Source organism: Ylistrum balloti, unplaced genomic scaffold (assembly GCF_031769215.1).
Source record: "Ylistrum balloti isolate Yb309-2 unplaced genomic scaffold, AGI_CSIRO_Ybal_v1 Utg371114, whole genome shotgun sequence".
Classification (NCBI taxonomy): Eukaryota; Metazoa; Mollusca; class Bivalvia; order Pectinida; family Pectinidae; genus Ylistrum; species Ylistrum balloti.
In genome coordinates, this window is record NW_026782612.1 from 794,351 (window position 1) to 821,563 (window position 27,213).

General features: G+C 37.2%; 1 protein-coding gene across 1 annotated transcript in view; it reads right to left on the minus strand.

Moving 5' to 3' along the window:
* The window catches only part of LOC132560804 (uncharacterized), a 147,606-nt gene extending 136,517 nt beyond the window's left edge, over positions 1–11,089 (minus strand). The window contains exons 1-3 of the mRNA XM_060225483.1: positions 11,033–11,089; positions 1,685–1,817; positions 725–907 (exon numbers count right to left, since the gene is read on the minus strand). Of these exons, the coding sequence (XP_060081466.1) occupies positions 725–907; positions 1,685–1,817; positions 11,033–11,089 (373 nt within the window). The remainder of the gene's footprint in view (positions 1–724; positions 908–1,684; positions 1,818–11,032) is intronic.
* Positions 11,090–27,213: the final 16,124 nt, after the last annotated feature.

Below are 27,213 nucleotides of genomic sequence, written 5' to 3' on the forward strand. Positions count from 1 at the left end.
AGAATGAGTCATAACACAGGCACATAGAAAAGATCAACATATTTTGCTGTATTTTTTGTCCATTTCAAAATAATCATCATCCTAATAGAACATTTACAATTTATCTTCGGTGCAGAATGAATCATAGCACAGGCACAGAGTAAATACTATAGCATGTACCTCTATATTTACATAATTTGCTGCTTTTTTTTTTTTTGTCCATTTCGAAATAAACATCGCACATGTAGGTAAAAAATAAAGCTGATAGTGTAGCTCAATCATATGTATCATTGTTTATATTGTATTTTGCTTGGTTAGGAAAAGTATTATCTAGTGATTGTTGTAATATACTGTTTTTATTCCTACTGGTGTGTTGTGTTTGTATTATAACATGGATTCAACTTATATCATTTTTAGAAGTGTATAGAGTACTCTAGAGATGACATGAATCTGTGTGTTCCTCTTGCATTTTGGTATGAACTTTTAAGAACAAGAGTGTGATTTCAGCATTCTGTAAATAAATTCATGATCATTTTCTATATTGATGTTTTGTTTTTCTTTTCTAGACATTCATCCTACGTTACCATTATCAAAACTGACCTTCAAATATCAAAATTGACCATGAAATATCAAAATTGACCTTGAGGTACATGTATCAGTTCTGACCTTCAGAGATCAGCACTGACCTTCCGACATCAGCACTGACTTTAAGATATGACACTGACCTAGAGAGATCTATACTGACCTTGTGAGAGTTTGGTTGGCTCCGTGACCATCTTTCCATCTATGGAACACATCCTAGCTATAGGGTGTAAGGTAATTGTTCCGTAAATGTTATCTATGTAACAGTGCTCATCCTCAATCCCTGTACCCTGGATCACAATGTCAGGCATCACAGCACAGTTTGCCGTCCCGATCTCTGTACGTCCTTCAAAATAATTCAAGATACAAATCCAGTAAGAAAAAATCGTTTGGAATGGATTTAATAACATCTTGGTATTTGTCATACAAAGTTTTAATATTTTTATTAACATATAAAGTCATGGGTTTGAGGCATACTTTGGTCAGTCACTGGTCAGTGTTTTTTCTCTGACTTTCCCCTAGTAAACCTGGTACATCCCTAAATGTTAGTAAGACACAAAGCAACAATAAACTTACACTATTCACTCTAACCCTGACCTCTGACTGAAGGCTTTTTGACCTCAGAAGCAAAATTATATTTACAAATATATTTTAAATCATAGTTTAGGATACTTTTTAATTGAATTATATATTATATATAGGTGATCTAGATCCCAGTCCTCAACTTTCCATGGTCTATCTTTAAATATTATGAGACAAATGCAATATGATCTTTGGTTACACAAGTAAATGGTGAATTCTGACCTTGGTTCAGCAACCTTGACCATGAGTAATGCCAGTGAAAATGATTTCGATCTTAGGTCATAAGATTAATGGTGACCTTGACCTTGACTACTTAAAGAGTAAAAATGATCTTCATCTTGATCATTCAGAATGAAGGTGACTTTGTCCTTAGGTTCAGAGAGTGATGGTAACCTTGACCTTGGTAACTAAAATTGATTATAACCTTGACCTTGGTAACTAAAATTGATTGTAACCTTGACCTTGAGTACCTAAGTTACTTTGATGTTGACCTTTTGTAATGACTGAATCCTCCTTCAGAATGAGTTCTGATCATACTGACCTTCCTGTAGAGGTACGATAGTGACCGCTGTGGACAGCCGACCACTGCCCAGACTGACCAGATGGGGCCTCTCACTGTAAACCTTGACCGTACTGTCTGTGTCAGTCACCTCCAGCTCTTCCTGCTGGTGCTGCTGATGCTAGTAAATAGATAAAGATCAGATATCTATCATCACTATTAGAGCAAGACTTGGTCAGATTCTCCTGACCAAGGTTAACTCGACCGGGTTAATGATCAGCTTAATAAAACAACAAAGTAAATCATTTTTTCAATGTTGTTTTGATAATTAATATATTCCTAAGATATCAATATATCAACAGTAAAACAAGAGGCCCATAAGGCCTGTATCACTCCCCCGGATCTTAATGCCCAGCAATGTTATACATGATTATAGGTTGGGTATTTCAAATGTTTCCAAATCAAAGTTCAGTCACTTAACCTATTTGATGGGCCAAGACCAATGCAAAAATTCTTACGTCAATACTGTCTTTCTCTTTTGATTCTAATTAAGAGTTTATATGGTGGGGTTACACCCAAGGGCCAGTTCTCGTGATTCCCAGCATTGTTATATATGTTTTAGGGGTAGGGATTTCAACTCTTCCATAGATATTACCATGAAACTGAGTTGATATAATAGGGCCAGACCCCAGGGCCAATTCTTACATCACCATTGTGTTTATTTCTTTATGCCCAGCAATGCTGTACAAGGTTAAGGGATGTGGATAAAACATGATCTTCACCAAATTTGGACAAATCTAATCATTCCTACAGGAGTAGAATTAAAAAGAATTTGCTTTCTATTTCCCATATTGGGCCCCGCACCTCATGCCCGAGGTGGGGAGGCACCATTTATACAAAACTATTTTTCTTCACCAAAGATGCTTCAGACCAAGTATGGGACACACCATTTATACAAGAAATTTCCTCTTCCCTTAAGGATGCTTCAGACCAAAATTAGTCAAAATCCCCTCAGTTGTTGATGACTAGTAGCATTTTGTAATAAAAGTTGACAGACACCTAACGGATAACAGACACAGCAGTATCCATATAGCTCAATTGGCCCTTCGGACCATATGAGCTGAAAATGATATTTTTACTTGCCATCTTTTTACAAATTTTCCACGTTTCTTTGTTTGAAACACAAGGCAGAAAAATAAGATTACATAAGATGTAAAACTACTATGAAACATTACATTGAAATAAATAATGACCTCTGTTACATTGGAACCCATGTTGGAACTTGGGAATAACACTTAGTATTGTCCCACAGGCATCGCTATAATTCCCTGGAAGCTCAAGGACGAGTTATTTCCTGGAGATGGAATATGTATCCATGGTAAATACAACCCACAATATACTGCCTAGCTAGAGAGAACTTCTCTTAAGCTCAATCGGTCGAGCAACAGACTGGTAAGCAAGAGGATTTGGGTTCAAATCCTAGCAGAGGCATTCAAATAATTCATGACCTCTGTCACATCATTCATCCTCAAGTCTGCAGGGTTACAGAAAGTATAAATTATTTGTTTGTCTCTCTTTTTAATAAACCACTGAAAGGATTCTTATTGTTAAATTAGGTGAAGTAATATAATGTATATCATTACATTGTAACATTAACCATTTGCAAAGTTAAACCACAGATTGTATTCTTTATCTATCAAAATGTACTACAGACAATTGGATTCAAATTAAAGGGACACCCATAACATCTTAGGTTTCAGTCACCATGGCAGGAGAGTATGACAAGGGAAATAACTCTTGTTACCAGCAAATGCAGAAAATTTGTATTAACGCTACTCATAATAGTTTCACATTCCAAATATAAAAGGTAAAATTGAGTTATCTGTACAATCTCTTTCAGTGTGAAAAGTTTTGTCTCCAGTGTATAAACAGTTACAGACACTAAACAGACTACTCAATTAGAATATCTGCATACTGCAGGGTCGTTAATTTTTCACAGAATTTTTTCATTGATTTCAAGGGTAATCTAAATTCAGATATATATGTTCACAAAAAAAAAAAATAAGGAAAATAGTTCATTGTATCAGTGGAATTTGTTGGCAAGATTTAACCACAAAATCAAGTGCCAATGAAACTGTAAAACCACAAAATCTGAGCCCAATAAAAATATATAAATTCTGAATTATACATAAATGTGAATCCTTCTGTCTCTCAGTCCTGTTCTCATTCTTCTGTCTATAAGTCCTGTCCTCATTCTTCTTTCTCTCAATCCTGTCCTCATTCTTCTGTCTCTTAGTTCTGTTATCATTTTTCTGTCTCTCAGTCCTGTCCTCATTCTTCTGTCTCTCAGTCCTGTCCTCATTCTTCTGTCTCTCAGTCCTGTCCTCATTCTTCTGTCTCTCAGTCCTGTCCTCATCCTTCTGTCTCTCAGTCCTGTCCTCATTCTTCTGTCTCTCAGTCCTGTCTCTCAGTCTTGTCTTCATCCTTCTGTCTCTTAGTCCTGTCCTCATCCTTCGTTCTCTCAGTCCTGTCTTCATTTTTCTGTCTCTTAGTCCTGTCCTCATTTTTCTGTCTCTTAGTCCTGTCCTCATCCTTCATTCTCTCAGTCCTGTCCTCATTCTTCTGTCTCTCAGTCCTGTCCTCATTCTTATGTCTCTCAGTCCTGTCCTCATCCTACGTTCTCTCAGTCCTGTCATCATCCTTCGTTCTCTCAGTCTTGTCATCATCCTTCTTTCTCTCAGTCCTGTCCTCATCCTACATTCTCTCAGTCCTGTCCTCATCCTACGTTCTCTCAGTCCTGTCTTCATTTTTCTGCCAGTAAGTCTCGTATCATTAATTACCTCCATCTGTCTACTTATACTGTTTTTATTTCTCTTTTGTCCATCACTCCTACCAAAACTTCTTCATTCTATCATTCATTGCCCTAATTATTATCCTTGACCTGAATTCCTCCATCTCCTTTTCTGTCCTAACTCCACTCTATTCATCTCTATTTCTAATTTTGAAATCCTGTCTTCAAATGACATTATTTTTATTTCACATTTTCTAGTTTTTAATTTGCCCTCTCCATATGTCTTCAGTGTCTTTAATTAGTCTCTCTGTTCTGTCCTCATTCCCTTTGTCTATTTCTATTTTGTCTTCAATCCATCTATGGTCATATAATGATCCTGTTTAACCTGACACCCTCCATCTGTTTATTTATCTTGATCCATCTATCCTGTCCTCACTCCCTCCATCTATCTATCCTGTCCTCACTCCCTCCGTCTTTTTATCCCATCCTCACTCCCTCCATCTATCTATCCTGCCCTTACTTTCTATATCTGCCTTTCTTAGCTGTCCTCACTTTTTTATTTGTTTATCTATCTTATTCTATCTGCCTCAATCAACTTATTCATCCTGCCTCTGTCCATTTATGATCTAATTTTTGTCCTCTCTTCTTCTATCTGTCTATCTTTTGAGTCGTCACATTTTACATCTGTCTATCTATCAAGTTCCTACTCCTCTCATCAATCCTTCTAGTCATTCATCTTTCCATCTGTCTATCTATCCAGTTCCTACTCCTCTCATCAATCCTTCTAGTCATTCATCTTTCCATCTGTCTGTCTATCCAGTTCCTACTCCTCTCATCAATCCTTCAAGTCATTCATCTTTCCATCTGTCTATCTATCCAGTTCCTACTCCTCTCATCAATCCTTCCAGTCATTCATCTTTCCATCTGTCTATCTATCTAGTTCCTACTCCTCTCATCAATCCTTCTAGTCATTCATCTTTCCATCTGTCTATCTATCCAGTTCCTACTCCTCTCATCAATCCTTCTAGTCATTCATCTTTCCATCTGTCTATCTATCTAGTTCCTACTCCTCTCATCAAACCTTCTAGTCATTCATCTTTCCATCTGTCTATCTATCCAGTTCCTACTCCTCTCATCAATCCTTCTAGTCATTCATCTTTCCATCTGTCTATCTAGTTCCTACTCCTCTCAGTCATCAAACCTTCTAGTCATTCATCTTTCCATCTGTCTATCTATCAGTTCTATCAAGTTCCTACTCCTTCTAGTCATTCATCTTTCCATCTGTCTATCTATCCAGTTCCTACTCCTCTCATCAATCCTTCTAGTCATTCATCTTTCCATCTGTCTATCTATCCAGTTCCTACTCCTCTCATCAATCCTTCTAGTCATTCATCTTTCCATCTGTCTATCTATCTAGTTCCTACTCCTCTCATCAAACCTTCTAGTCATTCATCTTTCCATCTGTCTATCTATCCAGTTCCTACTCCTCTCATCAATCCTTCCAGTCATTCATCTTTCCATCTGTCTATCTATCCAGTTCCTACTCCTCTCATCAAACCTTCCAGTCATTCATCTTTCCATCTGTCTATCTATCCAGTTCCTACTCCTCTCATCAAACCTTCTAGTCATTCCTCTTTCCATCTGTCTATCTATCTAGTTCCTACTCCTCTCATCAAACCTTCCAGTCATTCCTCTTTCCATCTGTCTATCTATCTAGTTCCTACTCCTCATCATCTTCTAGTCATTCATCTTTCCATCTGTCTATCTATCCAGTTCCTATTCCTCTCATCAAACCATCTAGTCATTCATCTTTCCATCTGTCTATCTATCCAGTTCCTACTCCTCTCATCAATCCTTCCAGTCATTCCTCTTTCCATCTGTCTATCTATCTAGTTCCTACTCCTCTCATCAATCCTTCTAGTCATTCATCTTTCCATCTGTCTATCTATCCAGTTCCTACTCCTCTCATCAATCCTTCTAGTCATTCCTCTTTCCATCTGTCTATCTATCTAGTTCCTACTCCTCTCATCAAACCTTCTAGTCATTCCTCTTTCCATCTGTCTATCTATCCAGTTCCTACTCCTCTCATCAATCCTTCTAGTCATTCATCTTTCCATCTGTCTATCTATCCAGTTCCTACTCCTCTCATCAAACCTTCTAGTCATTCCTCTTTCCATCTGTCTATCTATCCAGTTCCTACTCCTCTCATCAATCCTTCTAGTCATTCCTCTTTCCATCTGTCTATCTATCCAGTTCCTACTCCTCTCATCAATCCTTCTAGTCATTCCTCTTTCCATCTGTCTATCTATCCAGTTCCTACTCCTCTCATCAATCCTTCCAGTCATTCCTCTTTCCATCTGTCTATCTATCCAGTTCCTACTCCTCTCATCAATCCTTCTAGTCATTCATCTTTCCATCAACTCCCTTCTAGTCATTCTCTTTCCATCTGTCTATCTATCCAGTTCCTACTCCTCTCATCAATCCTTCTAGTCATTCATCTTTCCATCTGTCTATCTATCAATCCTACTCCTTCATCAATCCTTCTAGTCATTCATCTTTCCATCTGTCTATCTATCCAGTTCCTACTCCTCTCATCAATCCTTCCTTCTAGTCATTCATCTTTCCATCTGTCTATCTATCCAGTTCCTACTCCTCTCATCAATCCTTCTAGTCATTCATCTTTCCATCTGTCTATCTATCCACTCCTCTTCAATCCTTCTAGTCATTCTTTCCATCTGTCTATCTATTTCCATCTCCTCTCATCAATCCTTCTAGTATTCATCTTTCCATCTGTCTATCATCAACTCCTCTCCTCCTTAGTCATTCATCTTTCCATCTGTCTATCTGTCTATCTCATCAATCCTTCTATTCATCTTTCCATCTGTCTATCTATCCAGTTCCTACTCCTCTCATCAATCCTTCTAGTCATTCATCTTTCCATCTGTCTATCTATCAGTTCTACTCCTCTCATCAATCCTTCTAGTCATTCATCTTTCCATCTGTCTATCTATCCAGTTCCTACTCCTCTCATCAATCCTTCTAGTCATTCATCTTTCCATCTGTCTATCTATCTAGTTCCTACTCCTCTCATCAATCCTTCTAGTCATTCATCTTTCCATCTGTCTATCTATCTAGTTCCTACTCCTCTCATCAAACCTTCTAGTCATTCATCTTTCCATCTGTCTATCTATCTAGTTCCTACTCCTCTCATCAATCCTTCTAGTCATTCCTCTTTCCATCTGTCTATCTATCCAGTTCCTACTCCTCTCATCAATCCTTCTAGTCATTCATCTTTCCATCTGTCTATCTATCAAGTTCCTACTCCTCTCATCAATCCTTCTAGTCATTCATCTTTCCATCTGTCTATCTATCCAGTTCCTACTCCTCTCATCAATCCTTCTAGTCATTCATCTTTCCATCTGTCTATCTATCCAGTTCCTACTCCTCTCATCAAACCTTCTAGTCATTCATCTTTCCATCTGTCTATCTATCCAGTTCCTACTCCTCTCATCAATCCTTCTAGTCATTCATCTTTCCATCTGTCTATCTATCCAGTTCCTACTCCTCTCATCAATCCTTCTAGTCATTCATCTTTCCATCTGTCTATCAAGTTCCTACTCCTCTCATCAATCTAGTCAATCTTTCCATCTGTCTATCTATCAGTTCTACTCTCCATCTGTCATTCTATCTTTCCATCTGTCTCTCCTCTCTCATCAATCCTTCTAGTCATTCATCTTTCCATCTGTCTATCTATCCAGTTCCTACTCCTCTCATCAATCCTTCTAGTCATTCATCTTTCCATCTGTCTATCTATCCAGTTCCTACTCCTCTCATCAATCCTTCTAGTCATTCATCTTTCCATCTGTCTATCTATCCAGTTCCTACTCCTCTCATCAATCCTTCTAGTCATTCATCTTTCCATCTGTCTATCTATCTAGTTCCTATTCCTCTCATCAATCCTTCTAGTCATTCCTCTTTCCATCTGTCTATCTATCCAGTTCCACTCCTTCATCAATCCTTCTAGTCATTCATCTTTCCATCTGTCTATCTATCCAGTTCCTACTCCTCTCATCAATCCTCTCCAGTCATTCATCTTTCCATCTGTCTATCTATCCAGTTCCTACTCCTCTCATCTCCTTCTAGTCATTCATCTTTCCATCCTATCTATCAGTTCCTACTCCTCTCATCAATCCTTCTAGTCATTCATCTTTCCATCTGTCTATCTATCCAGTTCCTACTCCTCTCATCAATCCTTCCAGTCATTCATCTTTCCATCTGTCTATCTATAGTTCCTACTCCTCTCATCTATCCTTCTAGTCTTTCATCTTTCCATCTGTCTATCTATCCAGTTCCTACTCCTCTCATCAATCCTTCTAGTCATTCATCTTTCCATCTGCCTATCTATCTAGTTCCTATTCCTCTCATCAATCCTTCTAGTCATTCATCTTTCCATCTGCCTATCTATCTAGTTCCTATTCCTCTCATCAATCCTTCTAGTCATTCATCTTTCTATCTGTCTATCTATCCAGTTCCTTCCTACTCCTCTCATCAATCTGTCTATCTATCTAGTTCCTACTCCTCTCATCAAACCTTCCAGTCATTCATCTTTCCATCTGTCTATCTATCAAGTTCCTACTCCTCTCATCAATTCTTCCAGTCATTCATCTTTCCATCTGTCTATCTATCAAGTTCCTACTCCTCTCATCAAACCTTCTAGTCATTCCTCTTTCCATCTGTCTATTATCAATCTCCTTTTTTTCCATCTATTTTCCTGTCCTTCTTTATCATCAGTCTATCATATCCTTACTCCCTCCACCAGTTTAAACATCTGATTTTACTCATTTACTCTGTCTTTCTTTTCTATCCGCTGAGCGGCTCCTACTACTTGTCTATCTATCTCCTCTCCTCCACTGAAGGTGTAATGTTACCTTCAGTAATCAGCAAGTCTAAAGATTTTTAACTTTCATCTGAAGGTCACTAACATAACTGGCTATTAAATATATTACATGATAGCCCAGTCTGAGACTTCCCCACAGAATCACAATACAGAACAGCCTCAGACAAACAAACCATGGAACGATAGAACATTGCCAAATAAACGCTGGGTCTATTAATGTAAAGATAACTAGGAACAGATTACAAATTTTGATGTTAAAACAATTTCTGTAAGAAAACAAGTCAGTTTGGTACATGAGAAATTTAAATTCTGGGTTTAGACATCCGAAAAAATGTATCAACTTTTAATGCCTTGTTCTGCTTATCACATTTTCTTTGGCCAAATGGTACAAGGCATCAAGTGATTTCCTCTGTACAATTAACACCACAACAAAACCTACTCAGAGTGACCCAAAATTTTAGAAGTAGACACAGATATTTAAACCAAACAGTTGTTAAATCTACCTTAAATTGTTCAGACAAATCTGAAAAACCTGAACTGTATCATATCTGTCCAGAAAATGAATCTTAATTGATACAATTATATAGTTAAGTAATTAATACACTTCTACAAGGGATATATACAGAGGCATGTCTGTATTAAATATTGCTGTCTATAAACAGCTAGTTTTAAATATCATGTTGTCCTAACGCCCTAACACATGCTAGGGGGAATAACTCTGGAATAACTAGCTCACTCCTTACTCATCATTCAATATGGTGCAATTTTTGCAAAAATTCTGATGATATTACAAAGGAATTGATGATTAATCCTTCATTTATATCACATTTCTTTGTTAGATAAAGACATCCCCAGTGCTCCATTGTACACTGATAAATCTACAGGCAAGCCCTGAGACCTGTACTCAAAGCATTTTAATTGGACTCGTAGAATATCAGAAAATACTTCAATATTCTACTGTGGGACCTATTGCGTTTAGCAATAAAGCTGAAAAGTACCCATTAAAATAAATCATAGATTGATCACTGCTTGGAATAAAATGTTTGGTATGAACTCATTGCCATGATGAAAATGAAATACTTAAGAAATTTGAGGACTCTAAAATGATAAAATTTATCTTTCCACCAGATCTGTAAGACAATCATTTGTAGATCCAGTATTAATATCAGACTGGTTTTATCATACAACTTTAATTTGTGTTTAATTACTAGTTCAGTTTGTTCTGAAAGGTCGGGCCGCAATTAAAAATCATTGACTGAACTTGTGAAATGTTTTTATTGTGTTTTTCCTGTCATTGATCTTTTCAGTCTTTTTAAACTGTCTACAAACCTACAACACTACACATGACACATCCAGTAATTGTTTTGCTTACTAGTAAAATGTTCCTATCAAAGACGAGCAAAGAAAATTATCATGATAACATGTTTGCTCTCGTCAAAGATAAATCACTTCTAATTTTGTCTTCGCCCTTTTTTCCCCGGAGAAAGATTAGAATTCAGAAATATCTGATTTTGAATTTGAATAAATCCTGATAATGCATTATCTACATCTCTACAGACTGTTCAAATTAAAACATAAAATATTATCAATGATTTTCAAAAAAAAGTTAATGATAAAAAAGATCTTGGTATTTTTTATCTTATTTAATTTAAACACAGTAATCTCTTTTACCTACATATCTATATGTACTTCTCATACTTACAGTACTATTATAGTGATTCTGCAGAGCCAAAGAATTGTATACGTTAAAGTCCATCATGGTTCTGCAGTTGGTCACGTTTTCTTCCCAATGTCTGCTACAAGCAGATGGCTCAATCTTCTAGCATTTTATCATAGCAACTGGGGCCTGACTTCCTGTTTCCCTCAAGGCATCTTGGCTGTTTGGATCTGAAATAACACAAGAAGGCTTTATCCAACAGGATTTGGTTTTGCATTTAGAACCAATTATTTCTGGTTTTTGACTATAAAACCATGAAATACATGTAACAATATATATTCATATTGTTGTCAAATAACACAAGCTGCACAAACAGAAAAAATCATTTTGTCAATAATTTTGAAACAATGTCCGAGACTACCAACAAGAACAGAAAACTTTACGCATGTTGTCACAAGTTTGACTCCTGAAGTTCTTGACAACTAGTTTTAAACCTGTACTTCTTTCTCTGCACATCGTTCCATGATTGAAGGAACAAAGCACTGATCCTTTCACCCTTGCTGCTTGGCTCTGATTCTTCAAACAAATACAAAAGTTAAAGGGGCCACCTGTCCAACTAAATGGGTTTTTTTCCTTCTACATTATCTGATATTTCTTACAAAAACCTCATACCTATAATACCCCATATAAATAAGTTCAAAAGAATAGCAAGATTAAGTATTGTCCTGTAATAAGCCCATCCTCTGACTTTGAAAACCTCATACCTATAATACCCCATATAAATAATTCAACTTTCTTGTCAAAAGAATAGTCAACATTCAAATTTCTTGTCCTGTAATAAGCCCAACCTCTGAATTTGAGACAACATTCAAATTTCTTGTCCTGTAATAAGCCCAACCTCTGAATTTGAGACAACATTCAACTTTCTTGTCCTGTAATAAGCCCTCCCTCTGACTTTGAGACAACATTCAACTTTCTTGTCCTGTAATAAGCCCACCCTCTGACTTTGAGACAACATTCAACTTTCTTGTCCTGTAATAAGCCCACCCTCTGAATTTGAATCAACATTAAAATTTCAACATTAAAAAAATTTGTCAACCTGTGTTAAGACCATCTGACTTTGAGACAACATTCAAATTTGTTTCAACATTTCAACATTGTAACTTTGTGTCAACATTCAAATTTGTTGTCCGATAATAAAATCTGCCCTCTGACTTTGAGTCAACATTCAAATTTCTTGTCCTGTGTCAAGACCGACTGACTTTAAGACAACATTCAAATTTGTTGTCCTGTGCTAAGACCTTCATATTTTGAGTCAACATTCAAATTTGTCGTCCTGTGTTAAGACCATCTGACTTTGAGACAGCATTCAAATTTGTTGTCCGGTAATAAATCTGCCCTCTGACTTTAAGTCAACATTCAAATTTGTCGTCCTGTGTTAAGACCATCTGACTTTGAGACAGCATTCAAATTTGTTGTCCTATAATTAGCCCACCCTCTGACATTGAGTCAACATTCAAATTTGTTGTCCTCTAATAAGCCCACCCTCTAACTTTGAGTCAACATTCAAATTTGTTGTCCGATAATAAAATCTGCCCTCTGACTTTAATACAACATCATTCAAATTTCTTGTCCTGTGCTAAGACCCTCAGAATTTGAGTCAACATTTGAATTTGTTGTCCTGTAATAAGCCCACCATCTGACTTTGAGTCAACAATTGAATCATGATCTGCTGCATCATAATGCTAATACACTTTACACAAAACTAGTGACAGATAAACAGGCACACATTCATGGCATATCAAATTTTTGACCTCATTAAATAAATTCCATATTACATGAAGACTTCTGTAAGAACCAGACAAAGACTTTCTCATACCCTTTTTTTGATAATAAAAACAAGCTAACATGATCTGAACACGTCCACTAAAACCCTAGATCTTAAAGCCTTTTCAGTATAAAGACCAATTTGGCGATGTTCCCAGTCCAGTATAATGTTATACAACACAGCTGTCCAGCTTTGTTACACTGATATTTCTAACACTATTCTGTATCTTCAATCTTAAGTGCTCAACTTCATTAACCGTTTTACAATTTTTTTTAGTTTAAATTTTACAGATTTTAAAACATAACCAAGAGCAATTATCAGAAATTCTGACATCATGATTGATTTCTGAGTGTTTTTGGTGCAAGCATTTTTTAAATATTTTGAAATCAATAAATCAATCATAGTTTGGAGAACTTTAAAACATTGAAAAACAACATAAAATATTAAATCATACTTAATATTTTGGACATTTGCTGGATTTTAAAGAATCAATAAGTCTGACTTTTGATTTTCATCAACAAAATTAGAGTTTAATAAAAAAAAAATTAACAATATTCATACTTCATAATCAAGACTAGAGCTGTCAGTTTGTAAACAAAAATCAAATGGTCTTCCTTCCAAATTCTGTCTACGTGCTTTTGTTTCATATTGCTTTTGAACAAAATCAAATTGGTGCCAAACTACCTTTGTCTATCGTTTAATCTCCATTTCTTCACAACTCGTGTAATATCTAATTCGTTATTCAAAACCTCATCTCCAGATAAAACAAAGTTTGAATCACTTTCATAAAATCACAATTATATGTCCTATCCCCGAGTATCCTTATCACTAATAGATAAAGCCAACATTGTTATTATATTGTCTGTATCAAATATTTACCACTACATGCACTCAAGTGCTCTGATATAATATCCTAATTTCTACACAATATCAGCACCAGCAATTTAATTTTCTATTTATACATCAAATTCAAGACACGATCAAATTAATGTTGTACAAATCACTATGAATTTTTGATAAAATATGATAGAAACACATACCCACTCAATTACCGTGATTTTTATGTTGATAAATCCATTTATCCATGTAAACGTTTAAATGTAAACATTGAGATATCTAGAGAGTTGGTTAGAATTTAGTTAAACTGTTAAAAAATTTAAAGTTATTGAAACGCTGCATTATAGCAATCTGGTAATTAGTCATATACAAATGTTCAGAACTGCAATGTCTATTCTGATGAATTTTTCATATTGAATTAATTATTTTCTGATCAAAAAAACAAAACAGCAAACAGGATATTATATCAGTTCATATATTTAAAAGTGTTAAACAAGTGATATGTATTTCAGAAATAAAACATTAGAATTTTTTTTTTTTTAAACAGAAATGGTTAAAATTGATTTTTATAGGAATTATCTGATGATCCAATCTTTTTACAAGATCAGTCATCTTTCAAATGATTTTTCAAAAACTGACATTTAATATCTTATCTTCCTCCTTGCTTTAATTTATGAATAATTATGAATTCATTTTTTTAAGTGTTTATCTTAACGAAATTACTGATGTGAGCTCACGGTTCCAGCTTGGCTTCATGCATGAAACTGATGCTGATAGCATCAAAAGCAATTGTGACTTTGAAAACAAAATTAAGTTGACATCCAATCTCAAATTTTAAGATGGTGTCAAATAGAAATTTTCAATAAAAAAGAAGAAAATACTTTAGATATTTTGAAAACATGAAAAAATGGAAAATGAAAACAGCCTTTTTTATTCTATGTTCGTGGTAGAACCAACAAACCATTGTTCGTATGACTCAATAATTGTTTTAAATACATGCATTTGTGTCGAGTTAGTAAGCTTGGTTGCCGCCTGTTCCGATACACCGCCATAAAACACGTAATTCCGTAAAAATAATCTGACTTTACAATCTCCGGATTATTTACGTTCAATCATCGAAGTCAGGAATGTTTAAGCTATGAGGCCGGAAATAGGCAAATTCTAGGTCATTTTGATTCCGACATGTTTGTCTGTTTTGGAGAAGAAGAACCTAAATCTGAGCGCTGAAAACAACCAGAACTAAACATTAAACTGCTAGAAATATAAACCTTTGTTTAAAACCTTTTGATTGTCATGATGCTTCACGGAAACAGAAACCTCAGCTGTTTAACCCAGCTGTTTAAATCTGTAATGCCGACAACAACACCTGACCGCCAGAAAATATATCCATCGACATTACAGTGGCTAGCTGGAACATCTCGACTGGCAATTTTGCGAAGTAACGCGCGGTCACTAGAAAGTTCGCGCACTAAGTGACACGTGATCACAGAAGTGTTTGCGCACTAGTTGACAAATGTTCGAGCACTAGGTGACAAGTGTTCGAGCGCGAGATGTCAAGGCTTGGTCACTGGAGGGTTAACATTTTATTTCAGTGATGCTATAAATTTTTGATTCTGTACTAAACTCTGACGTGAAAATAAAAGTAGATTCCGCATATCAGTGACAAATCAGCTATTTTGTCAATTATTCGAAGTGACATCAACTGAACTACAAGTCAGATTCACGTGCTTTGCATGTTATAAATGGAATTTACTTACCTCGCTAGACACATCTCTTTGAAGTAGAGCATCGCAAGTACTGTACATGTACCTTATTGTTATTGGATCAAAATATTTCAGATAAACCAGGGACGTATGACAGAGAGGGAAAAAAGACAGCGTCTTATCTCTCGGTATTAAAGGATAATTTCATTGTTTCGAATTCCGCCAAATTCCAGTCCATATTTTACCCAAAGTTCCCACTAGGCCTTGTTATATTACAATACCAGACACACCTGCTGTGACCGACGTTAGAATATACTAACACACTAGCATACTGAATCTCGATCTCTGGTAGATATGATACATATCCCCCGCCCCATCATCCTCCCCCTCAAAACCTATCTCCAAATATCTGTTTCGTGCCTGAATCACTTAATTATTTCCTTCCTAATTACAGATATGTTCTCTTATTTCACACTTCAAAAAAGGGTTCCTAAATTTTATCAAATTAAACTTTATTTATTTTACAACAATTACAAAACAAGTTTTTTACCAACTTACACCAAGATTTCGCTCAGGATGGAAGCGCGCGAGTGGTCTTCCTGTTGAAGGAAACTGGAGTACCCGGGAAAACCCACGTGGTCGCACAAGTAATCCACACCCTTTTACGTCCGTTTCGAGAGTCAAAAACCGGACGCTTATGTGAAAGGCGCCACATTTGAAAGAGGGAATCAATATTTCTGTCTCCATACAGAAATACACAATGAGCACCACATAGAAGAGAAGTTCTTATCAAACAATTAGTAAAATAGTAAAGTGTGACGTTTCGATGACAACACTGTTACCTTCATCAGACAATTGACACGCGTGACGTGTATTAGCTGTGACACAAGGAGTGTACGAGATGGTGCGGAGCAAAGAATTTGTAGAAAGCGTAGAAAAGACGAAACACCAAGGACAGAATAGTTAATTATCCCTTAAATAAAAGGCCTTCCAGGGAGCATTCAGAAGATTTTCGAGGTCATGGTAGACCGTCCGAAATATTTTAGTCCATCACGGAATGGCGAAGAAACGACCAGTAGATTCGGGGTCCAACGTAATGAACACCATACACCACCATTCAGACAGCTTCCAACGTCATTGTCCCCTTAAAGAGAGGATCCCAAATTGTGTCTTCATTCCGAGGAAATCTCGAATTTTGTCTCCAGAGAGGACACCACACTTCTGTCTCCATACAGAGAGATCTCTACATTTTGAGAGATCCCTTCAATTTTTGTCTTTATATAGACAGGATTTCACAAATTTTTGTCTCGATAACTTTTTGCCGATGTCCTGAGTTATGACTTATATAATTTTAATTCAGATTTTTTTTCTTCATAATTTTCGTTACCATTATCGTATGTATTATATTTTTAAAAGATTTTCACCAGATGAGTTTAACTTTAGCTCTGTCGGTCTCGGGTTCGATCCCCGCCGGAGGTACAAATTCTCCCATTTCTTGTCAAGCCACAGGTTACGTGTGATCAGTGACTATAGAGTTCTTCAAGTTTGACTTTCTAGTATTAGAAACATGTACACTTACTAGTACTCACAGCAGGTCACCTCTAATTGATTTTAAACAATTTTTCTTCACATACTTTATCAGTTTTACTCAATAGCTGTGTTCGTCTTGAAAAGAAAAAGCTGGCACTTTAATTAGCCTCCCGTCTGTTACATGTTTTTCAGTTAAAACCCTATCTTATCTCCTAAAAAACACACGTGTATCTTATCGAGAAACAAAACCGCAGAAAACCTCACTTTGTACACTATTTCAATGAACCGATTGATTTATGGTCAAAAAGAAATTAGTGCATTTCAGCTGAGATCTTCGGGGTTCTTGAACATCTCTAACCGACGATACCGTCTGCAAGACTTCGGTACGGTCAGTCGCCGATCGTTGGGCTTTATAATGTGTAGTTTAGTCGATACATCTCGTGTTAACGTGATCAGAGTTCCGTAAGTGAAATGCCAGACATCTGATGCTTTAAGTAGAGGAATGGGTTTCCATTTTCGCCCTGATTTTACGTCATCATTTCCTGAGAGAAATTCTGATAATGTACTGGAGACCCTGGTCAGGGAATATTGAAATAAAAGCAGTGTCTGACCAGGTATCGTGGGACTAGTCTGGTTAGACGCATAAGTCTGGCAGACGACAGTCTGGTCAAGCGCGCGAAAGGCCTTGCAGCTTGAAGGTCAGACGCACAGCTCTAGAGTATATATGACAGTCTGGCCGAATACAACATGAGCACTTCCTGTGTGTGAGCAGTTGTGGAGAGGACATTGATAAGTTGTGATAACTTGCGTCCGATCCATTTGCACATCATTATGCAATACAATTTAAATTCAATAAGTCATACCTGATATGGAACCTGACCAACCAGAATCCATTATAATTCTATTATGTGACAAAGATTTTTGTTTAGAATTACTGAAGACTCTTTTCATTAATGTGTATTTTACAGTTTAGTATTTTCTAGCTGAGTATATGTACTATCGGACGATTAACATTAGCAACCAGCTGGTGGAATCGAACATCTTCATCACCCAGTATCTAATGAAATCTGGAACACACTGCAAATAGTGCCTCAGTATCCAAACCTGTACATTAGGATATGTAATGACCGATAATGTGCTAACATTACACCATCAATCTGCGTGATGACATTTATAGAGGCTATAACTGCCATAACAAGGCAGTTCAGCGTTTATTTTTATATTCTCTGCATATGTTGCTGTCTAATGCCAACAATAACTTTGTTAAAATAAGACTTAATTATCGACGATATAATCCGTTTTAAGAAACAGCCATTTTGACAGCGAGATATCCACGTTCAGTCACGAACCAGATGTCATTTATAGAGCTTATAAATCGCACGTCTTTCTGATTAGTTTCTGGTTAATTGCCATGTACAATGGAAATATACAAAGATATTGAATATAAACAAAATCCTGCACCAGGGGAAATGTGGAACAGACTATAAATATTTACCATTTGTACCAAACAGCTACATGCATATAAAGATCAACTGTTTTACAGTTTTAAACTGTCACTGGAAAAAAACGTTTGACTCAAAATATTTCCATAGCGAAACATGTTGAGAAGTCACTATTTGATATCGCATTTTGGTGTGCATCATTCGACACTGGTCGTAAGGAATGTCTGTCTAGATCGCTAACATTGGTATTTTGATATCAGCGAAAATGATAAATGAATTTTGTTAAGAAAACTCATGTTTAAAATCATCTTATAAACTATGATCTGTTGTAAACAGGTTCCCCTTATTTTTAATGTGGCGTCATAATTTCATGACGTCACATACATTGTGATGTCATAAAATCACATTTTTTAGTCATTAAAAATGTCATTAGCTATTTGAAATGAAATATTTTCAGTGACCCAGCACAGTGCTGAATGCGTTTTTTACGTTTAAAGTCAGCTTTATACATACATATATATATATAAGACATCACGTCATACATTGTATCTTCCTCGACGTAAGTACATATATGGTAAGTAATAGATAGGTATCCGTCCAACATTTCGTGTTACTCACGGTAAGTCTTACCAAACACACTGTACACGTACGTATTGACTCGGTGAACATCTCTCGTGCTTCGTTTTGGGAATACTTAAGTATTGATCAAACTTAAAAGACAGCTTCAGCGAAGTACCAACTGTCTGGTCCTACAGCCAAACACAAAGGCGTTTTCTCCAGTTTATATCCCATCAATATTTTGTGGTGTTTACTAGAAGGATAGAACAGCTGTTTGATACAGTATAATTCATGTCTAGTTATGTCTTCAAAATATATTCCAGCAGTAATTTGTGGTGTTTACTAGAAGGATGGAACAGCTGGCTGATACAGTATAATTCATGTCTAGCTATGTCTTCAAAATATATTCCAGCAGTAATTTGTGGTGTTTACTAGAAGGATGGAACAGCTGGCTGATACAATATAATTCATGTCTAGCTATGTCTTCAAAATATATTCCAGCAGTAATTTGTGGTGTTTACTAGAAGGATGGAACAGCTGGCTGATACAGTATAATTCATGTCACATGAGCTATGTTTAATTCTGATTTTATACTGGAGGGTGTTAAATGTGTGCACTTTTATATATTTTGTACATTTCTTTAAGGATATTCCCAGATAATAGGTTGACTGACACGACCTCTATAATATCGATAATGGGTTTGTTTTCTTGATTACCGACATAAAACTCATGCTTTCCCGCTCAGTTTACACTGCTATTTCACTGAAATGACGACTGCCGTCTATTATACTTCCTTTAACATTGCCAATTTTAAAATACCTTTCAAATGACTAATTTTTCGCGACTTTGGGACTGAGTCCTCAGCCTTCCTCACACGAAAGGCCAAAGACGATGGTCCCTAGTTCACATAGCATCACGCACTACCTCTGAGGGGCACGGTAGGAAAGTATTTTTTCATCTTTTCTCCCCCCCCCCCCCCCCCCCCCCCCCCCCCCTTTTTTTTTTCATGAATTGGGAAACTTTAGAATAGAAATAATTAGAAAATCAATTTATGTCAGTTATATTTTCATACGGAAAATTTAACGGAAAACATAAAATTATGTACTTACCAAGGAAAACCGCAAACCCTACATAAAATGTATTTTAAGCTCTCTAAAATTACAAGTACTGCTCTGTATACGATAAAACTAGAGATATACTTAATTAAGACGTATAAACGACATCAGAAAGTAAACGAAACAACTTCATAACTACTGAAGGAGAAAATCGGCCTAATTCAAACCAGGGTCAAACGATCGCATTCTGATATACCTAAATTAATGATGTAAAATTTATAAAATGCTTCCCACCTCCCTTGTGGAAATAAGGGAAGTGCATTGAAATGTCTTGATCAGGAAATTGTGGTAATTACCCGAAGGTCAAGAGTGTTGTTTATATGCGGCAGGGGCGGTGTCGGGTCTGATAGCACGTATCGCGATTTAATCGGTAACGCTGATGGTGGGCGAGATAGATCAGGGGATAATTTTATTTTAATTTAGAATGTCTGGTGTTTAGATACAACAACATTTTATTCTATTTCTCATGTACCGTTCAGACTATAGTCCGATGTATCACAAGGACCTGAGGATTTGTTAAGATCTGTCGGACTGTTTAAAAAATATCGGGACCCTGTGCTCGCTATAGCTTCGGACATTCCCGGAAATGAAGACATTTACACAAACCCATGTACCGGTTGTGACGTTCATGTTCTTGAAGTCATCCATTTAACTAATAAAACAAAAACATACATGCTTTTTTCATCATGTCATGCATTTATACGAAACGTATCAAATAGTTACTGAACAATAACAATCGTAACCTTGGCAGAAGACCAGGGTTTGTTTTCAAAATTCATCACACTCACCAAAACTTATTTTCTTTTAACTTTTTTTATAAAAGAAAATGTATTTCTAACTTCTAGCAACAACTAGGATTGACTTAACCGTCTTCTTCAAGTGACGTCATCCACCTTGCGATAGAGATTAAAGGCGATGACGTCACTCTTAATTTTCCAGTGGCCACTAGCGAAACAACATGTCACTAACTATTTTTGTGATGACGTCACTCGCCATTTTTAGTGACCGACAGTGATGATGTTACCTGCTAATATATTGCGACAACGCAGTGACGTCACTAAGACTTGTATTGTGATCACGAGCAATATCGTTAAATCGTGATTTCATACCGAAATTATATGGTACATAATTACCTACTTAAAGTAGACATAACTTACTCCTACATATGTGAGAAAGGAGACGCATTTCATTCATACCTGTTTGTGTTGAACCGGCTCCCCATACCACTATCCGTACAGACATATTAACTAAACGTCATCTCCGTGGCCTCGACGAGAGAAAATTAGTAAGACAAACTGTACAAGTATGTTGAGAAACCGTCCCAAAATGAATATTTGATACGATATTGTGGAGGAGTGCTATGGTGTTAGATGGGCCTGTATTAATCATCAGAGCAGCTTCAGTAAGACACCGAAAGTTAAGGTAGTTATGTGTTGTGTGCACAGACTTGTGTGTGTTCTCACATAAGTGTTATTGAAATTTAAGATTCATACACTTGACATCCACTTCCAGGGTCATGATATCTACCTAAATATATATTTATATACGTACCCTCTTCCTACACATGTTCAGCGTTTATCTGTCAAAAAATGTGTTCAGTATGTCGTGTCCCCTATCAGTAGGAATCAAGTAACAACATATAGGACATTTAAGACGAAAATCATCCAGATGACCTCAAAAAACCCTCTACTTTGTACAGACACCATACAGTGTATACAGCCTCCATATAGTGTATACATCCTCCATACAGTGTATACAGCCTCCATGCAGTGTATACAGCCTCCATATAGTGTATACAGCCTCCATACAGTGTTTACAGCCTACATAAAATGTATACAGCCTCCATACAGTGTATACAGCCTCCATACAGTGTATACAGCCTATAGTGTATACATCCTCCATACAGTGTATACAGCCTCCATGCAGTGTATACAGCCTCCATATAGTGTATACAGCCTCCATACAGTGTTTACAGCCTACATAAAATGAATACAGCCTCCATACAGTGTATACAGCCTCCATACAGTGTTTACAGCCTACATAAAATGTATACAGCCTCCATACAGTGTATACAGCCTCCATATAGTGTATACAGCCTCCATACAGTGTATACAGTATCCATAGTGTATACAGCCTACATACAGTGAATACAGCCTCCATACAGTGTACACAGCTTACATATTGTGTATACAGCCTCCATACAGTGTATACAGCCTCCATACAGTGTATACAGCATCCACACAGTGTATACAGACACCATACAGTGTATACAGCCTCCATACAGTGTATACAGCCTCCGTACAGTGTTTACAGCCTACATAAAATGTATACAGCCTCCATACAGTGTATACAGCCTCCATATAGTGTATACAGCCTCCATACAGTGTATACAGCATCCACACAGTGTATACAGCCTCCATACAGTGTGTACAGCCTCCATACAGTGTATACAGCCTCCATACAGTGTATACAGCCTCCATACAGTGTATACAACCTCCATACAGTGTATTCAGCCTCCATACAGTGTATACAGCCTCCATACAGTGTATACAGCCTACATACAGTGTATACAGCCTCCATACAGTGTATACAGCCTCCATACAGTGTATACAGCCTCCATACAGTGTATACAGCCTCCATACAGTGTATACAGTATCCATACAGTGTATACATCCTCCATACAGTGTATACAGTATCCATACAGTGTATACAGCCTCCATACAGTGTATACAGCCTCCATACAGTGTATACAGCCTACATACAGTGTATACAGCCTCCATACAGTGTATACAGCCTCCATACAGTGTATACAGCCTCCATACAGTGTATACAGCCTACATACAGTGTATACAGTATCCATAGTGTATACAGCCTACATACAGTGAATACAGCCTCCATACAGTGTACACAGCTTACATATTGTGTATACAGCCTCCATACAGTGTATACAGCCTCCATACAGTGTATACAGACTCCATACAGTGTATACAGCCTCCATACAGTGTATACAGCCTCCATACAGTGTATACAGCCTCCATACAGTGTATACATCCTCCATACAGTGTATACAGTATCCATATAGTGTATACAACCTCCATACAGTGTATACAGCCTCCATACAGTGTATACAGACTCCATACAGTGTATACAGCCTCCATACAGTGTATACAGCCTCCATACAGTGTATACAGACACCATACAGTGTATACAGCCTCCATACAGTGTATACAGCCTCCATACAGTGTATACAGTATCCATACAGTGTATTCAGCCTCCATACAGTGTATACAGCCTCCATACAGTGTATACAGAATCCATAGTGTATACAGCCTCCATACAGTGTACACAGCTTACATATTGTGTATACAGCCTCCATACAGTGTATACAGCCTCCATACAGTGTATACAGTATCCATACAGTGTATTCAGCCTCCATACAGTGTATACAGCCTCCATACAGTGTATACAGCCTCCATACAGTGTATACAGCCTCCATACAGTGTATACAGCCTCCATACAGTGTTTACAGCCTCCATACAGTGTATACAGTCTCCATACAGTGTATACAGCCTACATACAGTGTATACAGCCTACATATTGTGTATACAGCCTCCATACAGTGTATAGAGTCTCCATACAGTGTATACAGCCTACATACAGTGTATACAGCCTCCATACAGTGTATACAGCCTCCATACAGTGTATACAGCCTCCATACAGTGTATACAGCCTCCATATAGTGTATACAGCCTCCATACAGTGTATACAGTATCCATACAGTGTATTCAGCCTCCATACAGTGTATACAGCCTCCATACAGTGTATACAGTATCCATACAGTGTATACAGCTTTCATATAGTGTATACAGCCTCCATACAGTCTATACAGCCTACATACAGTGTATACAGCCTCCATACAGTGTTTACAGCCTCCATACAGTGTATACAGCCTCCATATAGTGTATACAGCCCTACATACAGTGTGTACAGCCTACATACAGTGAATACAGCCTCCATACAGTGTACACAGCCTCCATACAGTGTATACAGCCTCCATACAGTGTATACAGCATCCACACAGTGTATACAGACACCATACAGTGTATACAGCCTCCATACAGTGTATACAGCCTCCATACAGTGTATACAGACACCATACAGTGTATACAGCCTCCATACAGTGTATACAGCCTCCATACAGTGTATACAGCCTCCATACAGTGTATACAGTATCCATACAGTGTATACAGCCTCCATACAGTGTATACAGCCTCCATACAGTGTATACAGTATCCATACAGTGTATTCAGCCTCCATACAGTGTATACAGCCTCCATACAGTGTATACAGCCTCCATACAGTGTATACAGTATCCATACAGTGTATTCAGCCTCCATACAGTGTATACAGCCTCCATATAGTGTATACAGCCTCCATACAGTGTATACAGTATCCATAGTGTATCCATACAGTACAGCCTCCATACAGTGTATACAGCCTCCATACAGTGTATACAGTATCCATACAGTGTATACAGCCTCCATACAGTGTATACATCCTCCATTCAGTGTATACAGACTCCATACAGTGTATACAACCTACATATTGTGTATACAGCCTCCATACAGTGTATACAGTCTCCATACAGTGTATACAGCCTCCATACAGTATATACAGTCTGCATACAGTGTGTACAGCCTCCATACAGTGTATACAGCCTCCATACAGTGTATACAGCCTACATACAGTGTATACAGCCTACATACAGTGTATACAGCCTCCATACAGTATATGTAGCCTCCATACCTCCCAAAGTTATGCTGGTGAGGTAGGATGTATAAGTGTACATTTACCTCCCAAAGTTCTGTTGGAGAGTTAGGGCGTATAAGTGTACAATAATGAAGTAATTTATCCTTTATATCCCAGCTAATGTTACATACAACACTTGAGTAATAGTCGACCACTAACCTTTTGACTGATTACTCATTTTTCACAATTTGTTAGTTTAAACATCTATCTTTCCAGAGCTTGAGCTGAATGTCAGATACCCAGGAATGATATAAACATCGAAAATGGCCGTGACATATGTCACGTGTCGACAGTAACTCTCCCAAACAGGGATGCCTGAAAATGCCCACCAAAAACCAGCTTTATTTATTTACCAATTAATCTCGTTTTGTTAGTTTTTTTTCTATAGATCATACTATCAGTTGTAATTATATAATTCAGGAATTTGACATATGTATGTCGTTTTCCAAATATAAGTAATAAACTGACACCCTAGAGCCAGTCTGTCTGGGTCACTGCACAGTTTTGAAAAAAATGAAAACAAAACAAGGTGACCTTCAGGTTTGACTATACTGTGGGAACGCGTAGTGATATAATTTGGTATCACTTGATACGATGATATGTGTAGGATGTTAAAATTCATGACCATTAATTTATTAACCCCCCCACCGGGATTTTCTTTTGTTGAGACAATGGTGTGACGTATTTAATTTGTGACGTCACAACATTACTTTAAAATAGATATATTTAGCACGATATTTACGACACGGGCGTATTAAATGATATAAAACTAAGTCATGTGCTAAACGAGTTTCCTTTCTAATTTATGAGATCCTATCAGCTTGGTGTATAGTATCTCACATCCTTTGTGTACTGTCCTTCCAACTACATTTAACTTTTGTCAAGAATATAAACTGGGTAAAATTATGCAAAATGAAAAATAGAACGAAAATCTGATAAAAAATGAGTGATAAAGCTAGAAATAAGAAATGAATATGAAAACAAGGTATGATAATTTGAGTGTCCCAGATATAATCATTGTGGGAATCTAGTACAGATTTGTTGCCTATGCAAGCTATCTATATTTCATGAATAAGCGTTAGGAAACCAATTAAGGCCCCTTGGCACGCTGAAAAAACCGCTCTACGGAATGAACATGATAGGAATCCTCGGAAGTATGTAGTATTGCCGTGATACCATTAGTACAACTGATGTCTCTTTGTCAAAGTATGTCTATGTGCCTATAGCGTCTATATTGTGTCTATAGCATCCATGTTGTTTCTATAGCGTCAATGTTGTTTCTATACCGTCCATGTTGTGTCTAAAGCTCCCATGTTGGTTCTATAGCGTCCACATTGTGTCTATAGCGTCCATGTTGTTTCTATAGCGTCAATGTTGTTTCTATAGCGTCCATGTTGTGTCTAAAGCTCCCATGTTGGTTCTATAGCGTCCACATTGTGTCTATAGCATCCATGTTGTTTCTATAGCGTCAATGTTGTTTTTATAGCGTCCATGTTGTGTCTAAAGCTCCCATGTTGGTTCTATAGCGTCCACATTGTGTCTATAGCGTCCATGTTGTGTCTGTAACATCTATGTTGTGTTTATAGCGTCCATATTTTGTCTATAGCGTCCAATTTGGGTTTATAGCGTCCATGTTGTGTCTTAAGCTCCCATGTTGTGTCTTTAGCGCCAATGTTGTGCCTATAGCTCTCATGCTGTGTCTATAGCGTCCATGTTAAGTCTATAACGTTCACATTGTGTCTATAACGTCCATGTTGTGTCTATAGCGTCCATGTTGTGTCTATAGCGTCCAGATTTTGTCTAAAATCCCTATGTTGTGTCTATAACGTCCATGTTGTGTCTATAGCGTCTATGTTGTGTCTAAAGCTCCCATGTTGTGTCTTTAGCGCCACTATTGTGTCTTTAGCGTCCATGTTGTGTCTATAGCTCCCATGTTGTGTCTATAGCTCCCATGTTGTGTCTATAGCGTCCATGTTGTGTCTAAAGTTCCGCTGTTGTGTCTTTAGCGCCAATATTGTGTCTGTAGCGTCCATGTCGTGTTTATAGCGTCCATGTTGAGTCTATAGCGTCCATGTTGTGTCTTTAGCGTCCATGTGCACGTTTTACATATATGTAGATGTCTGTTCATATGTGTAAGTGTCTAGACAGTCCATCATCTGTAATGAATATACACAGGTACGTCAGTGTGTCTACAAATATAGACATGTCCGCGTTGTTCCTACGTAGATAGGGGCGGATGTATCTGCATGTCTATCTGTCTGTGTTTTGTCTGGACAAGGTTTCTACATGAATATGTGTCAATGTGTCTTAAGTGGTTCACGGCTCTGTGTACGTGGTATGTGTCGATTTTGCTACGTTGAGTAAATGTGTTCGTGTGTCTCAATAAATATATTGATCTCGGCGT